The sequence below is a fragment of the Talpa europaea genome (genome assembly GCF_964194135.1).
Source record: "Talpa europaea genome assembly, chromosome: 3".
NCBI lineage: Eukaryota > Metazoa > Chordata > Mammalia > Eulipotyphla > Talpidae > Talpa > Talpa europaea.
In genome coordinates this window covers 19,754,501-19,775,979 of record NC_140069.1, presented here as the reverse complement: position 1 = coordinate 19,775,979, position 21,479 = coordinate 19,754,501, and the positions used below count along the sequence as shown (strand labels likewise).

The following is a 21,479-nucleotide window of genomic DNA, read 5'->3' as shown; positions in this document are numbered from 1 at the left end:
CCGCCTAGATTCCTAACTTTTTTTTTTTTGATTCCTAACTTTTGAAGAGGAAAATTAAAAAGAACACATACAAAACTTAATTTTCTAGGCAGCACTTTACAGACTGAATTAAAATCCTGGCCAGTAACAGCGGCGGATATTGTCAAAGTCACATGAGCTCAGTGAGATGTAACCACCAAAAGCAAGTTCATTTTACAGAGGCATGAGAAGTTCTGCATGTAGTGGCAGTGGCAGTGGCATGAATGAGAAGCCTGAGAACTTCAGAAGGATTTGTTCAGTGGTTTCCTAATGAACCAAAGGCCATTCAGAGACTGTTTCCAATAGCAACAACCTTTGTAAACAGCACCTGTTCAAAAGTCAATTCATTTACCACCAGCTTGTTTACAGCAACCTTAAGAGGTTTTTGGTCTTTTCAAGCAAAACCTTAGAATAGTAACTCTTAAGGGCTTTCCTGTAAAATTCAGAGACATCAATCACTAACAATGGGTGCTGTGGTATTTTGCAAGAAATCTTTTCTTAGGTCACAAAAGTCCTTAGCACACAGAGAGAGTGCAGGCATACTCTCCTGCATACATTCATACACACACACACACACAAACACACAAACACACACAGAGACATGAACCAATAAACTCCATGAAGATAGCTATTTTGTCTTTTTTCTACACCTGTTTCCTCAGAGCCTCACCTACAGCATGATTCATCATAAGCACATATGTACAAATTTGTTTAAAAAATAAATGAGTGAATTATTACATAAGGAATGAAGAGCTCAAATTTGCAAAAAATGCATAAATTGTTTTAAGGTCTGACTTTGTTTTGGTAGGAGGTATTCTCATTACCTTCTATCACAGAAAAGATGCACATTTGGCAACATTTATGATAAATCTAAACATAACTTCTGTACTAAAAAAAAAACATAATTTTGGTAATTCCAGTCTATCTATGCTGCTCTAAAACTACTTTTCCCCTTTAACTTAAATGAGCAATATAAATATGCAATTTAAAATAAAATAATCATGTTACCCACAGTTTTATAACATAATTCATTTTATCATTCAATAGCTAATGGATATTTTTGTATGAGATAGAGATACATGCAACTTATTCTTAACATAATATTCCTTTACGTGGATATACATGCAATATAATTTGTGTAGCCAAATGTCTGTGAACTGATATTTGAGTTACCCCATTGTTTCCTATTAGAGACACTGCAGCAATGCCCATGCTTGCTCAAGTACCATTACAAATGTACTTTGCCCAATTTCTAGCTTCAAGCCTGGGATAGATTTACAGCATTTCTGATTTTATATAATCTTTCAAATAAAAAGTTGATTTACTTTCAAGATTTCAGTAATGTTGGTTTTTTCAGCCTTGACATTGGCACTATTGCAGTTTGTGACCTATTGATTCCTGACTGTGGAGGGCTGAGCTATGCATTAGAGATGGTTTTAGCATTGACTTACACCTGCTCGATATCTACAGCACATTCCCCTCACTTGCACTGTAATAGTTAAAATTATCCCTAGACATTGCTAAATGTCTTATGGGAAGCAAACTCACTCATTTGAGAATCACCATACCAAGGAATAGCTTTCCTTGAGGAGTTTCTGATGACATTTTAGCTTCACTTCACACTGCTTTACCTTGGCCTATACCCCAGTTTTCCCCAAGTAAGGCTAGCTCCCTGACCAATGCTTTACAGGAAAGAAATCTTTTGGAAATCTCAGGGTTGGTGCTTGTTATTTGGAAAAAATGTCTTAGTTTCATTAACCAGATCTGACTAAGTTTATATTCACTGTCCCATATGACAAGGTCTTTACATTGTAAGGCATTGATCATTTTGGAGGCAGAAGTCCTGATGTGTTCAAAATAAAATTTCAAGGAAAAAACAAACATATATTGTTTCAGAGCTAAAAGTCAGTCCCTAACTCCACTTGACAAATCCTGTCTTGACACAGATTGTATCTTCCTGCATACTCTTAGTGCCAGAGGAAGCTCTGCCTTTTGGAGAACAAGAGTAAAAATCCCATAAGATGAATACTATGAAGTACTTTTGTGCTGAAAAAAACAAAACTTGTGATTGTGAATTTGTATTTATTTTTGTTTAGTTTAAAGATGTCCTCTGTTAGTATGAACATCAGAGAAAATCACTTTGAATTATTATTTTTTTTCAATGTAAAAGCAAATGTAGTTTTAATGTAAATTAAAATGACAAAAAAACAACCGAGAGAATTTTCCTTTCTCTGTGGCAAACTTCTTATGGACATAGTCAGGCAATGCAAAAAAAAAAAATATTTTTAGCCATTCATTTTGGACTCCAAAAAATGCATAATTCTTCCATCCACATATCCATTCATTCCTTTAGCAAGTATTTAGATAAGTATTGTCCTGGGACTTCTGGTTGCAAGAACAGACACAAGATGTTCCCAGGATGGGAACATCTTGAAAATCACTTTGAATTATAAAGTCAGGACACTGTTATGGTCTGCCTGTTGGTGGCAAATATCTTTTATTTACTCCTGGCTTCATCAGTTTTATGGATGTTTCTGAACACATAGAATTCCTTTGCCAGTGTGTGCATAATGTTTGAGTGTATGACTTTGTTCAAAATAATGAACGTGAGGTACAGAAGTAGTGATGCTTGAGGGACAGGAAACCAATGAGTTTAGTTCTATGTGTTCTCTCTGTCTTTCTGCGTCAAGAGAGATTCCAGGCTGTGGTACAAGCAGGATAAAGCCCTGAAGAGTATAACAGACTCTAACTTGAAAAGATGGATGTGAAAGTCTAAAGAGAACAATGTAGATAGAGTTTGTAATTTTGAGGTCCAGAGAGGACATTCACTGGAGATCTAGAGAGAGAAATCCTTGAGTATTAGCAGAGTACTGATCCACCTGTGAGGAAACTGCCAACATGGGGGAAAGAAATATTCCAAAAGAAAAACTGTAACAACATTTGGCACAAGGGCCATGGGTATTATTTCTTATGGGCTTCGATGAAGAACTGGAAATGATCTTGCTAAAATAGATTTGGTTAATATGTTCTATTTGGTTGTTATTTCAACAGCTTCCGAGCAACATTTTGTCTCCCTGTGAAGAGACACGATATATGTGGGCTACCTCAACAGAACTGACATTAACACAACCTTTGCAGGTAAGATATAAGTAAGTATAATCAGTTTTCTCCAGGAGCACAGCTATGATATTAATTCAATGCTATCTTCCTCTGAGTAGATTCATTTTAAGTCATTATTTAAGAAAATACAAAGAGAGAGAGAGAGCACAGTCTATACATAGTAGTAGGGCTATCATATCAGCTCAATTTTTATTAGGGTAGTCAAAGCCTGCTCCATCACTGACATTGTAAAGCACTATTGACCTCTGCAACACAGCATTAAAATATGCTCAAAAACATTCTGGGTCCTGGAAACAATATATTCCTCATTTACAAATTTAATATGAGTTGACTTAATTGCCATTCACTGAGTGCTCTATTTTATCAAGCAGCCTCCTACAGTAAAAATATCTGTAATTTGTCAAAAAAAAAATACAAAAGGCACTACATTAGTGCCCCTTGAGTCTCTTTTACTACAGAGGCTTTAACAATTTCCAATGACTTTAAGTCTCTGGACACACTAAATAGTTTTTTCCTTTATAAAATTTTAGTACTTATATAATTCCATGGCAGCACTTCATTTATTTATTTATTTATTTATTTATTTATTTATTTATTTATTTATTTATTCATTCACAAACTGGGTACAGTCAGAAGCGCAGGAGGGTGAGAGAATTCACCAGAGCCAGAGAGGGGAACAGAACAGGCAGACTGATGAAATACACTGCTGAGGGAGCAGCAGGTGAGTCAGGAGAGGTCTGCACGCCATGTGGGACCCTCGCTGGTGGCCGGGGATAGAATAGGCGCTGCAGAGGCTGTGGGCAGCTTTGAAGCAACACTTCTTAATAAATATAAGCAACCATAATTTTCCAATAAATGCATTATTTTTGGTTAAATTTATTTTATTCATAACCAGGTATTAATTTTTATATAGGAATTTAAATAATTTCTTTAAAATATCTTCAAGTATAATACTTTATTATAATGCAAAATCTATAAAGGCATTATTTTTAAAATATCAAGAGGGTAAGTCAACTATGGGACTTCCTAAAAAATTTTCAAGTACCCATAAGTTAACAGTATGCTTTTTTTTTTTTTTTAAATCAGGTCAGTTATTGAGGTATGTGAAACTGGCAAAACAACTGTATCCTTTGTGCTTTTAATCTTGATTACAGTTGATACGTCATCTTTATTCTTAAAATACTGTTAAAGGATATTTAATAGCAATGATTTTCTGTGATTCCTTCTTTCCCCAATTTAGTACCTTGGTGAATGAACAGATTTTAAAAGTCACTAGTCTATACTCTAACCATAACATGACTACTATTTTTAATCTGAGATGTCAAATAAGTATTAAAAACCCTGCATTGATTAAATAATTACAAAACACACACATACCTGCACATTTGTATACTTATAAATATCTTTCATATAACTAATGATTTTTTTAAGATTTATTTATTTATGCATACAAGAACTGGGGTACAGGCCAGATGTGTGGGAGAGTGAAAGGATTCACCAGAGACAGGGTGGGGAAAAGAACAGGCAGACTGACTGAAATACACTACTGAAGGGAGCAGCAGGTGAGTCAGGAGAGGTTTGCTGTGCCATGTGGGTTGCTCCCTGGCAGGCCAGGGATTGAACTAGTCCTGCAGAGGCTGCGGACTGCTTTATAGAGCGGTGCTTAACCCCTTGCGCCACCAGAGAGGCCCCTCATATAACTAATGATTTTTTAAAATATTGATAATAAACTTACTTGTACAGTTAGGCAAAGTTCCAGACCATGTTCCATTGGCCGTGCACTGTCTAACTGAAGGTCCAGAAAGGATATATCCCTCCATGCAGGAGTAAATAACCGAACTAGAAAATGTCGTGCCATCAATCCGAAACACCTTGCCATTGGCTGTTGTTCCTGGGTTACCACACTGTACAGCTATTTATAAAGCAGAATGGTTAAGAGGTGCAATTAAAAAACACTTTCAAAAAGTTAATGACACAATGAATGTCTCACATTATGGAGAGGGGCTATAATTTTTTTTTCTAAAATAAGTTTTGAACTAATTTTTTTAAGTGGCTGAATTTTAAAATGAATTTATATTGATTTTTTTTTAGTTTAATTACCAGAGTGAAAAATCATGTAACAGTTATTTTTTTAAAGGTTTTGTTGGTAGATTTTGTGAAACTTTACACAGTAATTACCAGAGAATATTGCTTTTGGGTACCACAAAATCTTTCAGAGAAGGATTACAAATCTCTGACTAAAATGTATTTCATGAAACAGAATATTTAAGAATCAGATGCAACAGAAAGTTATTCTATTTATTCTCCTAAACGGACAGATATAAAATATACACTGTAAATAAATATCATAAACATTGGTGTATATTTTTATTTATATAAGTTTACAGCTGATTTTCATTAAAATGTTAAATATTTCTGAATTAAGGAGTACAAAATTTAAACTGGGTAATACAAAATAACTTAATACTAGGAATGGTTTTAAGATTCAATATATTCTAACTGAAGCCACAAGCAGAATTTAAATATTTTTATAATATACTATTATATTTAACTATTTGTCATTACTGTCTTTAGCAAATGTTCTGACCCAGAACATTTTTATGTTAAGTGAATTTTTCAAAGATCTTAAAAACAAACATATATATCAAATGTAATATGAAATCATGTTGTGATATAAAATATAATTTAATACTTTACAGAACTAAGGCTATCTTAATGAATCTGAGGCATAATTATAATTTCAGAATGTACTATAGATATCTCTTGCTGTTTCTTAAGTATTTAATTTGCCATGTCCTTTGTAGTGAATGAGACATCTGTGTGTATGCATGTATAGGCAGGAAACTTATACACAATAAGAATTAAGCTAGATATAATTTTCAGGAGGACCTACTGTAACAGCAAACATTTTCATTTTGTTGTCAAGAATAATAAGCTATTTTACATCTATTAATGCCTGTCTAGAATAATTTCATATTTATTTGCTATGTATCTTGGTGCTCACACAAGGACACTGAACATTACTTACTGACACCAATCATCAATGGAAAAATGAGAAAATTCGAGAAAAATGTAAAAATGTATCATCTTTGTTTTACAAAGATAATTTACTTATAATTTGCATTTTAAATAGTGACACTGTTAAGTCAAATTTTTGCACAATAAAAAATCAAGAACTTCTATAATCCAGGTGGTTTCATGATATGGACAAATCACATCCTCATCCCTATTCACCTGTCTTTCCTCCACATTGTTCTGACCCAGAACATTGCTATCTGAATTAAACACAAGTAAAATTTATATAAAGTGAACACAGGTAGGTGAATTATCTATGAAGAGTAAGGGCTAAAAGCTCTGTGGACACAATAAACAGAAGTAACAACTATTTTGTTTCTGTAATATTGATATTCAGTGGAAGACAGGTTTATTGTCTGTGAAGATAACCCCATTTACACTTAGTAAATTTAGTTTAAAAGTCATTTCTCCTCAAAAGAATCATTTGTCAGCTGTCAATTGATCTTACCTAATAATAATGATAGCTAACATTCATCAAGCACTTATTATATGACATTCACAATTTTCCAGTATTATTTAACCTTGCAACAATGCTACGAGTTGATATTAATTTCACCATCATATCTTGGGAGGGAACAGAGACACAGAGAAATGAAGTAAATGACAGATTGTTCATTAAGTACAAGTTCCTAACAATGGTTCTGATAACATGTTAATGAGACAACTGGATCTTGTTCAGGCTAGTAAATTAATTGAGTGAGTTTAATATATTTTTGTTGATAGATTATTTTGGTTGAATACTTTAGATGAAGTATATTTTAATCTATATATTTCTTTTGTTTCTAGACATAGTGCTTATTTTAAAATTACTGTAATCTTTTAAAATATATTTTTACTATTATCAGCATTTTTTTCTCTTTATCAAAGTAGTAAGTAGTCATTTTATAAAAATCAAAAAATAAATTGAAGTATAAGGAAGAAATTAGAGATTACTTATAAAATTATCACTTAAGAAAGAATACCAATAAAACATTTGTATTATGAACATGTATATTCAAATATTTATCTACATATAAGTGACTATTAATCAATCAAACTATTTATGCTCTTTGATGTGGATTTCAAGATGTGCTAAGCACAGTATATATAATAGTAAAATATTACAACTGAAAAATATAAAACTATGATAAACAAACTGTTTCATAATCTTATTTTTCTTAACTAACATTACAATTGAATATGTGTCTATTGTATAGTTTAATAGTAGGATAGCTTTCCATTACCTGTATATTTATAATTTCACCAATCTCTTATTGATGAACATGAAATTCATTACAGTTTTATTTTTCTATCATTTTTGGTTATAATATACTCTAGATTATACATACAACAGTATACGGTGCTCCTATATTTTTAAAGATTTTATTTATTTATTTTTACATAGAAGAACCAGGGTATAGGGATTGAGAGGATTCATCAGAGACAGAGTGGGGAGCAGAGCAGGCAGATTTACTAAAATACACTACTCAGGAGAGCAGAGGGTGAGACAGGAAAGATCTGCTCCACCATGTGGGTTAGCTCCCTGGCTGGGGATCAAACTCAGGCCATTGTGGTGGGCCTCTGTGTGAGCCATGTGGTGACAGCACTGAGACTTAACCCCTAAGCCACCATGGTAGGCCCCCACACTGCTCTTATTTTTAAGACAATGTGAACAATATTTGTATATAAAAGACCCATGAGAGATACATTTTACAATTACTCCGTCTCATTCTCATATAGGGATGAGTCAATAAGACTGGAATACTACTGCTTCTATTATACTGTTGGGGCAGGGAATATTTCACAAGCAGTGCTCACCAGATTTTGGATACTCATTAAGTTTCCACACTTTAAATATATTTAGTTACTGCTTAATATTACCTTTACATTCTGGCTGCCTTCCAGTCCAACTACCATTGGCTAAACATGTTCTTTCTTCAGAGCCATGAAGGATATAACCGGTATCACAAGCAAAACGTACAGAACTCTTGGTTCTGAAATCACTTTCCTGTCTAGAACCATGACCGGGAGTACCTGGGTCTCCACATGTACCAGTAGCATCACCTGCAATTCAGTACAGTTCACGTTAAGTTGTACAATAGACATTTATTAAATTCACAGTTTGGTTCAACATTAAAGTAATTGTTTTTACAATATTTTGCTTTAACTTGACAAGTTGACTGGGTAAAATTGGAATTGATATTTCCAATATAGTCGTAAGAAAAAGACAAAAAGAAAATGAGACTAGCTGAACAGTATGGTTTAATTTTCTATACAGTGATATTTGGAAATATTAAATAGATTAAGGGCATTCTATTAGTATTTTCATAATCTGGTTACTAATCAAGCAAACTTTTGGAAAGTTTATAACTAATAGCTTTATGGGCTCAAGTAGCCATGGATTTATAAAATTAAAATTAAATGTGAAAATTTGCAAGTTTTCTTCTCTGATGTTCCTAATTACTAAAAATCTTTTTTTGTTAAATTAGAAGTGTGAGACACTGGAAAATGTGTCACATGTTATACTTCTATAGCCTAATGTTTGATCCACTAATTTTATTTACCAGTGACCAAAGATGACTGACTGACCAAAGGTGAGTGAGCTGACAGTCCTCAAAAGAAAATATAAGCATAAATTGCAAATAATCAAAATTAGAACTCTTATTGAAGTTTCTAATGAGGGTTGTGTTTATGTCTAAGTGTTCATCTTTTGATTTTAGTGTTAAGGATTTACTGAGTTCCTTCTTCATTTCTTAAATAATAAACATTATCACAATAGCAATATATTGTGATATTGTAATGGAGAAACTCAGAGGGAGGAGGGAAAGAGTCAGAGGAGGAGGAGGAGAGAGAGAGAGAGAGAGAGAGAGAGAGAGAAAGGTAGAGAGGTGTGTTTGTTTTTATATGAATAGTCAGATTTCTGGGTGAATTAATGATGTATTCTAAGTAAATAGCTTTCATTCTCATTAAGATGAATCTTTTATTCACATTTTTAAAATGTCGGTATTTTATTTATTTATTTATTTTTTTAAAGATTTATTTATTTGTACAAGCACTGGGTACAGTCAGAAGTGCGGGAGGGTGACAGGATTCACCAGAGCCAGAGGGGGAACAGAACAGGCAGACTGACGAAGTACACTGCTGAGGGGAGCAGCGAGTGGCAGGAGAGGTCTGTGTGCCATGTGGGACCCTCGCCTGGCCTGGCAGCCGGGGATTGAACCCGCGCTGCAGAGGCTTGCAGGCAGCTTCACAGCCCAGCCTTCAACCGCTGTGCCACTGGGGAGGCCCTAATTTTCACTTATTCTACAAAGACTTTACTGGGGTTGTAGAGGCTAAGGAGTTGTATCTGCCTATTAATAATGAAGGAAATATCTTTCATAAGAGTTGGCATAGTTTAATTTAAAGCACTTACAGCTTTATTTTTAAATTGTTATTAAGTAAGCAACTAATTAGAAATTTAATAGAACTGAACTCTAAGAGAAAATCACTGACATCACACTGCCTTTTGTGAAAATCTATATTTGCTCTTTGCTAAAATATAATAGTTACCTGAGACCAAGTGGTTCAACATTTTAATAACAAAAGCACTTCACACAGCATGGCATCTTAAAACCAGTTTACATTAGGTACATGTAAGTACAAAAGCATAAACCTGTAAATTACTATCTGTAAAGTCAGTATTAATTTGTACTCTGAACTTATATTATCTTTACGAGTATTCCAATAAATTTATAAACAATGTTACAGCTTCTCTTATAAGGTTTTTATAAAGGAACTTATTATTTTACTTCTTTATATTGTCTTGCACTTATACAATAACAATGATAAAAATAATAAAAATTTGCAATAATTTCATTTCCAACACATATCATCCAATTTTTCAAGTGGTACCTGAACAATGAGGTTGTGATCCACTCCAATGGCCATTTAATTGGCAAGTTCTTGATGACTGGCCTAGAAGGGTACGCTTTCCTGTGCAGGAATAGTGAACAGTGGACCCAAAGGTATACTTTTCACCAGACAGGACTGCATTAGGAGGAACGCCAGGGTGTCCACAGTCAATCACTACAATACATAATTATTGGATATAAAATTTTTTTATATCTCCTATCGAACAACCTGCACCAACTTTTTATAAAATAAGCCAGAAGTGAATTATCTGCTCAAATATATGCACCCTGGAGAAATGAAACATTCACAGGAAAATTGAATTTTTAAAAATAAAATGAAGATTTCAATTTATTGCATATTAGTATCCAATTTTCCCAACACTATTTGTTGAAGAAATTTTCCATTCTCTAAAGTATACAATTGTATCCTCTCCAATTATACTATTAGTTCCTTTGTGATGAATTAACTCTTCACATAGACATGGGTTTCCTTCTGGGCTTTCAATTCTACTACATTGATTGATTTTAAGTCAATACCATACCATTTTGATTACTATAACTTTGTAGTATAGCTTGAGGACTGTGTGTTACTTTTTTATTTTTTTTTCTGTCAGGGTTACTTTTACTTGCTGAGGTCTTTTGTAGTTCTAGTAATTTTCAATAAAGTTTGCTCTATTTCTTTGAAAAATACCCTTGAAAATAAAATACCAACTTTATTAATCTATGTGAATTTTTTTGGTAGGATTCTTCCATGAGCATGGACTGTCTTTCCATTTCTTTTTCCTTCTTCTACTTCTTTTTATTATTATTTTTAATTTTGTAATTTTATTTATTGAGGTGATGTTGTTTTACATTGTTTTTTGTATTTTAGGATTATCAGATTCCTACTTTCTGGTGTTATTTTCATATGTCATCCTTAATTTCTTACACTTTTGTTGTACAAGTCTTTAATATCCTATATTAATTTTATTTCTATATACTTAATTCTTTTTTGTGATTGAAAACGGGATTGCCTTCTCAATTTCTTTATCATCTAGTTTGTTGTTTGCATATAGGAAGGCAACAGATTTTTGTATATTGATTTTGTAACCTGCCACTTTACTATGCATTTGCTTCTAATAACTTTTAATGAAATATTTAGGGTTTTCTACTTATAGTATCATGCCATCTGTAAACAGTGATAGTTTTACTACTTTTTCAATTATGATTGTTTTTATTTATTTCTCTTACCTAATTGCTCTAGCTAAGACTTCCAATACTATGTTGAATAGTAGTGACAAAAGTAACTATATAATTTTTTGTGCCTGATCTTAGAGGAAACGCTTTTAGTATTTTACCACCAAAAAATCCTGCTAGCTCTGAGTTTGCTATCATACATTGCTATCATTTTCAGTTTTTTTTCCAAATCATAAATAGATGTTGGATCTTGCTAAAGCCTTTCTTTGCATCTACTGATCTGATCATCTGACATTTATCTTTCCTTTTGTAGTGAACACATGAATAGATTTATAGATGCTGAACTATCTTTGGATATCTGTATTAAATCCCATTTATTTATGATGGAAGATCTATATAATGTATTATTACATTTGGCTTGCAAATTAAATTAGACTACTCTTATCCTACACACAAATTTTAACTCAAATGGATTAAAATCTTAGATATAAGATTTGAAATCATAAAATACATAGACGAATACATAGGTAAAAAATCCTTGACACTGGCTTCAATGATCTTGGGGGAATCAACTATACTAAAATTAAAAACAAAACCATAAATAAACATGTTTTAATAAAGCTAAAAAGCTTTGGCAGAGCAAAACAAACTATAATTAAAATGAAAAGAAAACCTAGTGCGCAGGAGAAAATATTTGCATCACATAAATACAAAAATGCTAATATTTAAGTTCTACAGGGAACTCATATAACTTAACAAAATAAAATAAATAACTCAAGTAAAAATGAGAAGAGCTTAATAGACACATCTCCAATGAAGACATACAGGTTGCCAATAGGCAATGAAAAAATGCTCATCATCATTTATCATCAGAGAAGTGCATATAAAAACTTTGAGGCCACCTCACAGCTAGGAGAATGGCCCATGTTAAAAGGACCAGAAACAATGACTGTTAGGAAGAATGTAAAGAAAAAGGAACCCTTATACACTGTTGGTGGGATGTCAACTACACAGTGTACATGTTTCTCAAAATATTAAAAATGGATTTACCATAGAATAAAATGATTCCTGTTTTAGGCATTGATCCAAAGAACATGAAAACACTATTTTGAAAGGATATATGCATTCCTGTATACGTTACAGCACTGCACTTACTGCAATAGTCCAACAGATTAGTGAATCAAGATGTGGTATGTGTGTATGTGTGTGTGTGTGTGTGTGTATCTTCTACAAATCCAGAACAACATATAACAAAACATACTTATTAAATGTTCATTGTCATGTAAGATTATATGTACATATCTCTTACTGCATTTTAAAATTTGTGACTGTAAATGATAATTATTTAAGACGAATACATTTTAAGTAACACCTTTGTCTAAATCCTCAAGAATACTGAAGTTATAGTTGCTGTTTACATTGACTATTTTTAATGAATTTGAAATGTTAAGTAAAGAAATTCAAAATGTAGTTGGCACTTATGTGATGGTAATATCAGAGAATGTGAAAAATGTCTGCTTTTTATATTCTATCTGTTTAGCAAAGTGCAATGTCAAGCAATGATAGAGAGGTAGCCATCATATTAACATTACTAAACAAAGTAACTGGACAATGATTTGGCAAAAACAATCTAGTTTCAAAATAATGAAATCAGATTTACAATGATATAAAAACAATATATATGGTTCCAGATACATTGTAAAGACAATAAATATCTATGGTGCTTCCATAACAATTTCTCAAGGAAGAATTCACATTATCTACTTACTGATACATTCTGGTAAAGGTTTGTCCCATTGTCCGTTTGGTTGACATATCAAAACTGAAGAGCCAAATAAGAAATATCCAGGATTGCAGTCATAGAATACCACAGTTCCATAAGTGAAATTTCCATGTTCTATCTTACTCTCTCTTTTGGAATTGGCTGGAATTCCAGGATCAGAACAGTTGACCACTTAAATGAAAAAAATTGAAAGTTATATTTGGCACCAGAGAGATATACCTGCATAGATTTCCATTCAAATTTTGGAAACTTGGTTTCAAATGTAAATTTAATGAAGCAAATAAAATATTCCAGGAACAGCAGTACTATATGGGCTATCTAGATAAAGGACTGGAATCTGTGCAGTTGAAAATACAGAAAGAAACAAAAATGAAAATATATAAAAAAAGGGAAAATGTTTTTGTAAAATATTTTTGAATAACAGCAACTTCATCAGTATATGCTGAACAGTGTATTTAAACAATGACAATTTTAGAGCTATAGATAAACCATAAAGTTAATGTAGAAAAATAATAATTGTTTCAATCACAATATAAAGCACATCGTATACCAAAAAAAAAAAAATCTTTAACTGTTTCTATAGAGAAAACAATAGGTAAAAAACCTCAACCAAATGCAGATTTCATGGTAATTCCAATCTCAAACATATTTTCCCAAGTATGAAGAAAATAAATGTCAAGGGTAACTTCCATTAACTACAAAGTGATTTTCAAATAAAAATGACCTAAATAACTATTTATATGTAGCCACAATACAGGTACAATATAACAGTTGTACAATATAACAATATTATACAGGTACAATATAACAGTTTAAGCAGTTGAAACAGTATGTCAGCTTAAACCTAAACACTTAAGAAAAGGAAAAACATTGATAGTGAGCTGGTATCAATATTTTTATTTTATTAAGAGAACTCTCTATGTCTTACCAAACTCTTTCAAATATTATCATCTTTGTTTATATAGATACATCATTACAAAGCTCTAAACTGGATTACAGATTTTACCTTTGCACAGTGGTGGAGGATGGCTCCATTGCCTGTTGGCCTGGCACTGTGCTTTTGTTGGCCCTTGCATGAGATACCCGATATTGCAAGAAAATGTTACCACATCATTAAAGTTGAATCCATTTCCACTTGTTCTTCCATAAATTGGACTACCTGGGTGACCACAGCTAACAGCTAATAGCAATGGGGGTGACAGAACACAAAACAGAAATTTGGTTATTAGTTAATATTTATACTTAATCATTTCAAATAACATAGAAGACCAGTTTTATGCAAAATATATTTAAATCAGTTTACTAATAGAAAGCTGTGATTTAGAATGCCAGAAAAGCCCACCAGAATAAAATGTGGTATCAGCAAAGAAAAAACAATTGGCCATTTTGATGATTTTATGCAAGAGGTACACAGATGTTGAAAATTCCATATACCTTCTTATCATTCTCTTGGGGGGTAGGGAGGGTGGAGAGAATGCTGAAATTGAAAGAAATCTGAATTATTAAATTCATGTGTCTATTAAATTTAAGAAGGGACAAATGAAACTGAACCAATATTTCTTTTCCAGTTAAGTTTAAGAAGTGAAATTAACTGGAAGAAGTATCTGCACTTAATTTTAAAATAGCTTCATTTAATATTATTTATACAATAATTTATGAATAATAGATAAGTGTGAATAAAGAATAATTTTATGATTATAGTGTGCCTAATAAAAGTGATGCATGATATTTTATTAGAATTCCTTTTTATATTTTTATATTTTAACATTCTGTACACTACTCCACCTTACTGGTTTATTTTCAACATTATTTATCTTTGAGAGTTTACACAATTTTGCTTGAGAATAAAGCTCTCAATTAAATGAATAACTTAGATGCGTTTAATGTTATAATTCAATTCTAGGTTTTATGTAGTCTGGCTTTTCCCAAATACTCAGTATTTCTATGAACTGTTTTATTGTATCATCTCACTGTATATTAATCAGAGCAACTCCAGTAATAGTGCTTCCTAATTGGGCACAGTGAAAGACCATAGTCATTTTTAATACTTTTGAAATGACCTGAGAGCAATTATTTTTCAGCAGTATTGTTAATGTCAACCTACTCATTTGGAAATTTAGCTGCATTTTATTCTTGTTTAAAATTATCAATAAAGAAACCAGTATTACCCCAAGGACCAATTTTCATTTATAGTCTCAATTATTTAACAAGAAAATCAGTGGCATTGGTTTGAATATAAATGAAAGGGAAAAAATAATGTAGGATTCATCCGAGCATAATAGTGCTGTCCTTAAGTCATCAAGGGTGTATGTATATGCTGGCAAGCAGACGTGTGCACACACACACACACACACACTCTTTAGAAAAGTAATTTTAATTGTTCATTATATGCTTCATTATCTGATTGAATTTCCATGAAATTAGAATTCTAATAAATTTCTGTTGATTGGATAAAAATTTGACAATGATGGAATTTATAAATATGGATGCAATTAGTCAGATTTCCTATGAACCCAAACTAAAATCCCAGGTGTTAGTTCTACAAAATCTTTATTGCATAATCCATGATATTAAAATTGCAACATATTTACAGTATTATCAATTTCTGATACCAATTTTAGTGTAAATGTCAGTAATTAGGGAGTGAAAATAACAAGAAAAAAATAGGAAGCACATGAACAACTGACTTTCAGGTCCAAAATAGGGTAGGTTGAGATCTGAAGCACTGTGTACTATTGTGAATTCAGTTAATAAGAAAAAGTAATATGGTTATCATTATTCATAATAATTATTATTTTGGTAGTAGAGCAGTCATAATAAATGCACAAAGGGAAAATTCATACCATACATATAGGAACCATATAACACAGCAGGTATATTTAAAGAATGATAATTAAAAGGTATTTAAAATCTGTGCTATTCTTCATGTGTAAATTGAGATATAAATTAAAAGATTAGATAGATAGTTATTGGATTGGTGAGATTTTTTATTATAATTCCAAAATTACATATAGCTATATAATTTTGCATGAATTGTAAAATAGTGCAAATAGTGTTTTAAAACAAATTTCTGAGAAATTTTAAAACATTTCATATAAACTTTTATGGTAAAATGCTACAATTACATTACTCTGTATAATTAATCTTACTTTATTTAAGAATACAATAGATTTTTAAGCTAAAAGTGACCATAGGGCCTCCCTGGTGGCGCAAGGGGTTAAGATGCAACCTATGAAGCTACCCGCAGCCACTGCAGCCTACCCACAGCCGCTGCAGCAAGAGTTCGATCCCAGGCCAGGGAGCAACCCAATGGTGCAGCAGACCTCTCCTGTCTCGCCCACTGCGCCCCTCAGCAGTGTATTTTAGTCAGTCTGCCTGTTCTGTTCCCCACTCTGTCTCTGGCGAATCCTCTCAACCCTCACATCTCTGGCCTGTACCCCAGCTCCTGTATACACAAATAAATAAATCTTTGAAACAAACAAACAAACAAATAAATAAATAAATGGGACCATAGAATAAATACTTTTATTCCTTCACTTTGTATATAAGGGACTTTGAGCCCAGAGAGATTAAATGGCTTACATCAGCTTACATAGTTAACAGTGGGATTAACATGAGAACAATGGTGCTCTATGTCATGTTTGATGACCTTTTCCCCACTAATTATACTTCATCAAAATCTAGTTGTGATGTAACAGTTATAGTATAATAATTATTATGAAATTTATCCTCTGTATTTTTAACTGTAAGAATCTCATCACATCACTATAATGTTGACGCTGCTTCACAACAGTCTCATAAATTTTAATTCTTATAATTGAAAATTTGGTGAGAATGTACCTTCCATATAAGGAATATACATTTATGAATAATATATAATTATATTAAATACTATAATAGCTGACCAACTACTAAAACAACTATAAATTTAAATTGCCTTTGTGATAAAACATAAATAATAACAGACATTCTAATATTTCTTTCATATTCATAGTAGATGGCTTTGTGTGCTTAAACTACTTCACTTTAAAAAGTAACACACATTAGTATAAACAAATTAGTTGTGAGAATTTAGTTTATGTCTTCATTCCTAAATACACACACACCTATGTATGTGTGTATATAATTATATATTTTTCTTGAAAAATATTGGTAGTTGCATAAGAACAGAGGTCTCTAATTACTTTCACCATGCTTACTTACGCACACAGGATGGAAGTTGACCAGACCAATTGTGATCCTGTTGACATATTCTCACTGAAGACCCAATCAATCGAAAGCCAGGATTACATTGATAAACCACTGTATCTCTGTACCCATAGTTTTCTCCAATGACTTGACCATTCACAATGAGTTCTGGAATTCCACAGTGACCCGCTGAAATGTGGTAATAGTAATATTTCAAAATTTTGTGATATTAAATATCACAATTGTGTTATTAAATATTAAATAAAATAATTTGATATTAAAATTATTTTATTTAAGTATTTATGTACATTTAAAACATCACCAACTTTTCAAGCTTACTTAGAAATATTCCACAAAATAATGCTTTTCTCATTCCTCCTAATGTGGAACCTTAAGTCATCGATTATATATATTTCTTTCTTTATATGAAATCAACTACTGCTATAAATTTCCTCACTGGCCACTTTATCAAATTTTGATCTATTATAGTTTTATTTTATACAGAAAAATATGTCTTATAATTTCTTTTTTTGTTCCAAGTGTTACTATCAAAATGTTTTCCAGAATATTGGCCATTTTGCTAAGTAACATTTGTGTCATATAATTGTCTGTGATTATTTGTCGATATATTTCTAAAAGTAGATACATGGAAGGGTACATTAAAGATGGTTACAGAAATCAAGGAAATAGACATTAGAAAAACAGTAAGAGAACATTAAGCTAAAAATTCTTGACAAATAGCAACAAAAATTTAACTCCTACCTAATCATATTCACACATATTCCTTATAGCCATCTCAGAACAAAATAACCTCAATTATATTTCACAAAACACACAAAAATAACAACGAAAAGAATGTTAAATGTGTAGAAAAACCTAAAGTTATAAGTCTCCTAGAAAAAACTTGAAACAAAATCTTGATGACTTAGGCTAATCAAAAGTTTCCTGAACAGACATAGAAAGCAATAACATGAAAGGGGAAATTACAAATTTATTTTACTTATTTGCAAAATTAATCAGCATATGCAAAATAGAAAATAAAAATATTTTATTTAATCCTATTTAATATATAATAATTTAATTTATTTACAATTTTTTTCTTACAAAATCATATTAATAAGATTCAAATAAATGTGTTCTTATAAAGAAACTATTGTTAATGGGTTTCCAAATATACCTATTAATGTTATATCTGAGGGGCAGGAAAAGGAATTTTAACAAAACCTCTTGCTGTACCCTTTGAACTTTCAAATTATTGTATTACCATAAACATTTTCAGGCTTATTAGCTAAATGATATATATTTAAATTTCTAAAGTGAGGACTTTTATACAATACATTATATACATTTTAGAGAAAAAACATTGCAAGAATTTAGGAATACCTGGTCCATAATAACCAACACTTAAATTAATATACAAAAATACTATGCTTTGTTCTCAACAGAAAAGTGAATATTGACTAGGAAAATTTTCAGTATTACCTAATTGAATATTTTCTATCATATATTTAAGTATTTTTAAGAAAAATAAAGCATATATCATACCATTAATTTAATATTAAATAAATAATTGAAACCTAAATAGAAAAGGCATAAACCACAATATTCTGTTAGTAACAAAAGAGGAGGGGTAGGAAGAAGTAGGTATTTTAGTTTAATTTACTGAACAAATATGTTTTAAAATGGAGAAATAATCTTATTTGCCTAAAATCAAGTTTGAAAAAAATAGATTGAAAGATTTTAATTGAAAGTAGTATTATGTAATTTGAAATCTTATTGAAATCAAAATGGAGAGTTATTTTTTAAGAGCTGAGTAGTATTCCATTGTTTATGTATACACACATTATAACACATTATACATATATATATAAAACATTGAAACATCTTCTTAATTCACTCAGTGGCCCTTGGAAGGGATAACGCTAAGCAAAATAAGAGAGAAGGAAAAACAATATTGGATGGCTTCACTGATATCTGCAATATAGAGAAACAAAACAAAGGGTAAGACAAAAACAAATGTTGGAGTATCATTTAATAGAGTTAAAAGTCAGTCTCTGTACTTTGCTCATCTGAAGAATGTTGGGGGACAGAAAATATGGAAGAGTGAGAAACCATAGAGTTGCTATGGGAACTGGCCACAGGTCCAACATGACCAATGGAGGGCTATGGAGAATATTGAAGAATGCAGAAACAGGACAAGCAAAGTCAGGTAGGACACCTCCTGTGTGGTAGTGCCTCTAAAACTTGATGTCCCAACAGATAGCAACTGCCAGAAACTGACTCACTCAGTCATTATAAAGCCTGTGAAAACAAGTTATAAAACAGTCCCAAACCTTTTTTTTGTTTGTTTGTTTCCCACGTGGGCAATATCTCCTACCTCATCCACCTCTCCATTGCAGAATATTTCAATAAACTCGACTTTCCTGCTCTTCACTCTGTATTTGGTGAATTGTTTCACTTCTGCACCTGAGGCCTCACCCAAATATTGGACCGCAACAGAGAACAATATTGAGAATACCAGAGAGAGGGAGTAGTAAGGTGGAGAGCAAAGGTGGCAGGTGCCAGTGGGCTGTGGGTGCCTTGGTGTGGTGTGGTGGCATACCTATGCCATCTGATTACCTGCCTCTGATTACCCGCAGTGGTGTAAGCCACCTTTACCTCAATAACAACAACAATAACAAAAAATAATAAAATTATTCTTCCTTATAAAAAGGAGAAGAAAGGTATTTAAATGTACAAGTTGTTTTTCTTCTTCAGTCATTATCTTAAGCAAATAGGTGAAAGGAAAATTGACTATGGTTTAGAATGAATTAACTGCTACAGCAATTTATCCACTGAGTATGCAGACATATAATTTTCAGCAATTAGTTTGCGCCTTTTTATTTTCACTAAGCCTGGAGAAAATGTGTGTCTCCTTGATGACACAAGATTCTCATTATGAATACTAGCTGATTAACTTTAAGAGTTATCTGTTTAATAGCTTTTCTACCATGAGCCATTTTTAAAGTTAAATATTTTCTGGCATCTAGCATCCATCCTGAGTGAATATGTTATTTCAGTATGCCTGCTTGCTAGAGCAGGGGAATATTTGGTTCAAATGATTTAAGTATTTGTACCTAGACACTTGGTTTCAGATCCACTCCAAAGACCTGAAGAAAGGCATTCCCGTACAGCAGAGCCCACAAGCATAAATCCTGAGTCACAAGTAAAGATGGCTGTGGAGCTATATGAAGTTTGAGTTCCAATTTTATTTCCATTTGGTGGTGTGGGTAGTTCTCCACAGGATATAACTTGAAAGAAATAAAAAAGTAAAGATGCCTGAGGACAGGTAATAGTCAAAATGCACTTGTAACAAATCATAGTATTAACATTTCAATTCTTTCACAAGAATTTCATAATAAGATGAGGTAGAGGGCTTAAAAGCAATGCCAGGAAGTTGTCAATGCACAGTTAATACGAGTTAATTGTTATAGTAAATGACAGAACTACAATCCAAATGCAAGATTTCTGAATACAAAGGCCATGCCTTTTTCATAAATATTTACCTATTCAAAAAATATTAACAATTTTTAAATGCTATAGTAATAGTAAAAATAATATTATCTCACTTTTCTAGTGTGTTTGGGAAAGGAAGTGATCAGGCAATTCAATCACCCAGGACAGCTTATGAAATAAATTTAGTAGAATGTATACCTACTTTGGCAATAAGGTCTTTCATTTCTCCAGCTCCAGGTACCATTAGGGAGGCATTCAATGGAAGCAGGACCTAGCCCATGATAACCAGGGTCACAGCTGAAAACAACCTTGGTTTTATATTCATAGTGGGAGCCATTCACAATTCGCCATCTTCCATGTTCCAAGGTAAAGGAATTGATGCTTGGACATGTAACAACTATACAACAAAAAAAGCAAGGATATTAATACTAATAAGTAAATCATGTTTGCTCTATCTCTTAACTATGTCTTTTCCTTCCTTTACATGACAATTGCTTTAGTTCATTCACTATTTTGTCATAAGGGTTCTTTTAGTATTTCAATTTTTGTATATTTTCCTGGTTGTTCTGTTTTATTATCACAGCTTGATGAGTATTGCTGGCATATCCTTGATCTTGATATGTTCTGTCACACTTCAAAGTCTTTGTATATATTATTCTACCTAAAATCCCTATTACTACCTTACCGCTACTCTCCTCTTTTTTTTTTAAATTTTGAATTATCATATTCAAACTTACTGCTTAGTATAAGAAGAC

The 21,479-nt window shown here is 32.1% G+C and overlaps 1 protein-coding gene across 1 annotated transcript in view; it reads right to left on the bottom strand.

The window, feature by feature from the left end:
• CSMD3 (CUB and Sushi multiple domains 3) overlaps positions 1–21,479 on the bottom strand; it is a gene marked incomplete at both ends in the record, with an annotated part of 827,299 nt that overhangs the window by 33,132 nt on the left and 772,688 nt on the right. The window contains 8 exons of the mRNA XM_084229760.1: positions 4,874–5,050; positions 8,074–8,256; positions 10,084–10,257; positions 13,027–13,212; positions 14,048–14,221; positions 17,245–17,418; positions 20,346–20,519; positions 20,927–21,121. Of these exons, the coding sequence (XP_084085886.1) occupies positions 4,874–5,050; positions 8,074–8,256; positions 10,084–10,257; positions 13,027–13,212; positions 14,048–14,221; positions 17,245–17,418; positions 20,346–20,519; positions 20,927–21,121 (1,437 nt within the window). The remainder of the gene's footprint in view (positions 1–4,873; positions 5,051–8,073; positions 8,257–10,083; positions 10,258–13,026; positions 13,213–14,047; positions 14,222–17,244; positions 17,419–20,345; positions 20,520–20,926; positions 21,122–21,479) is intronic.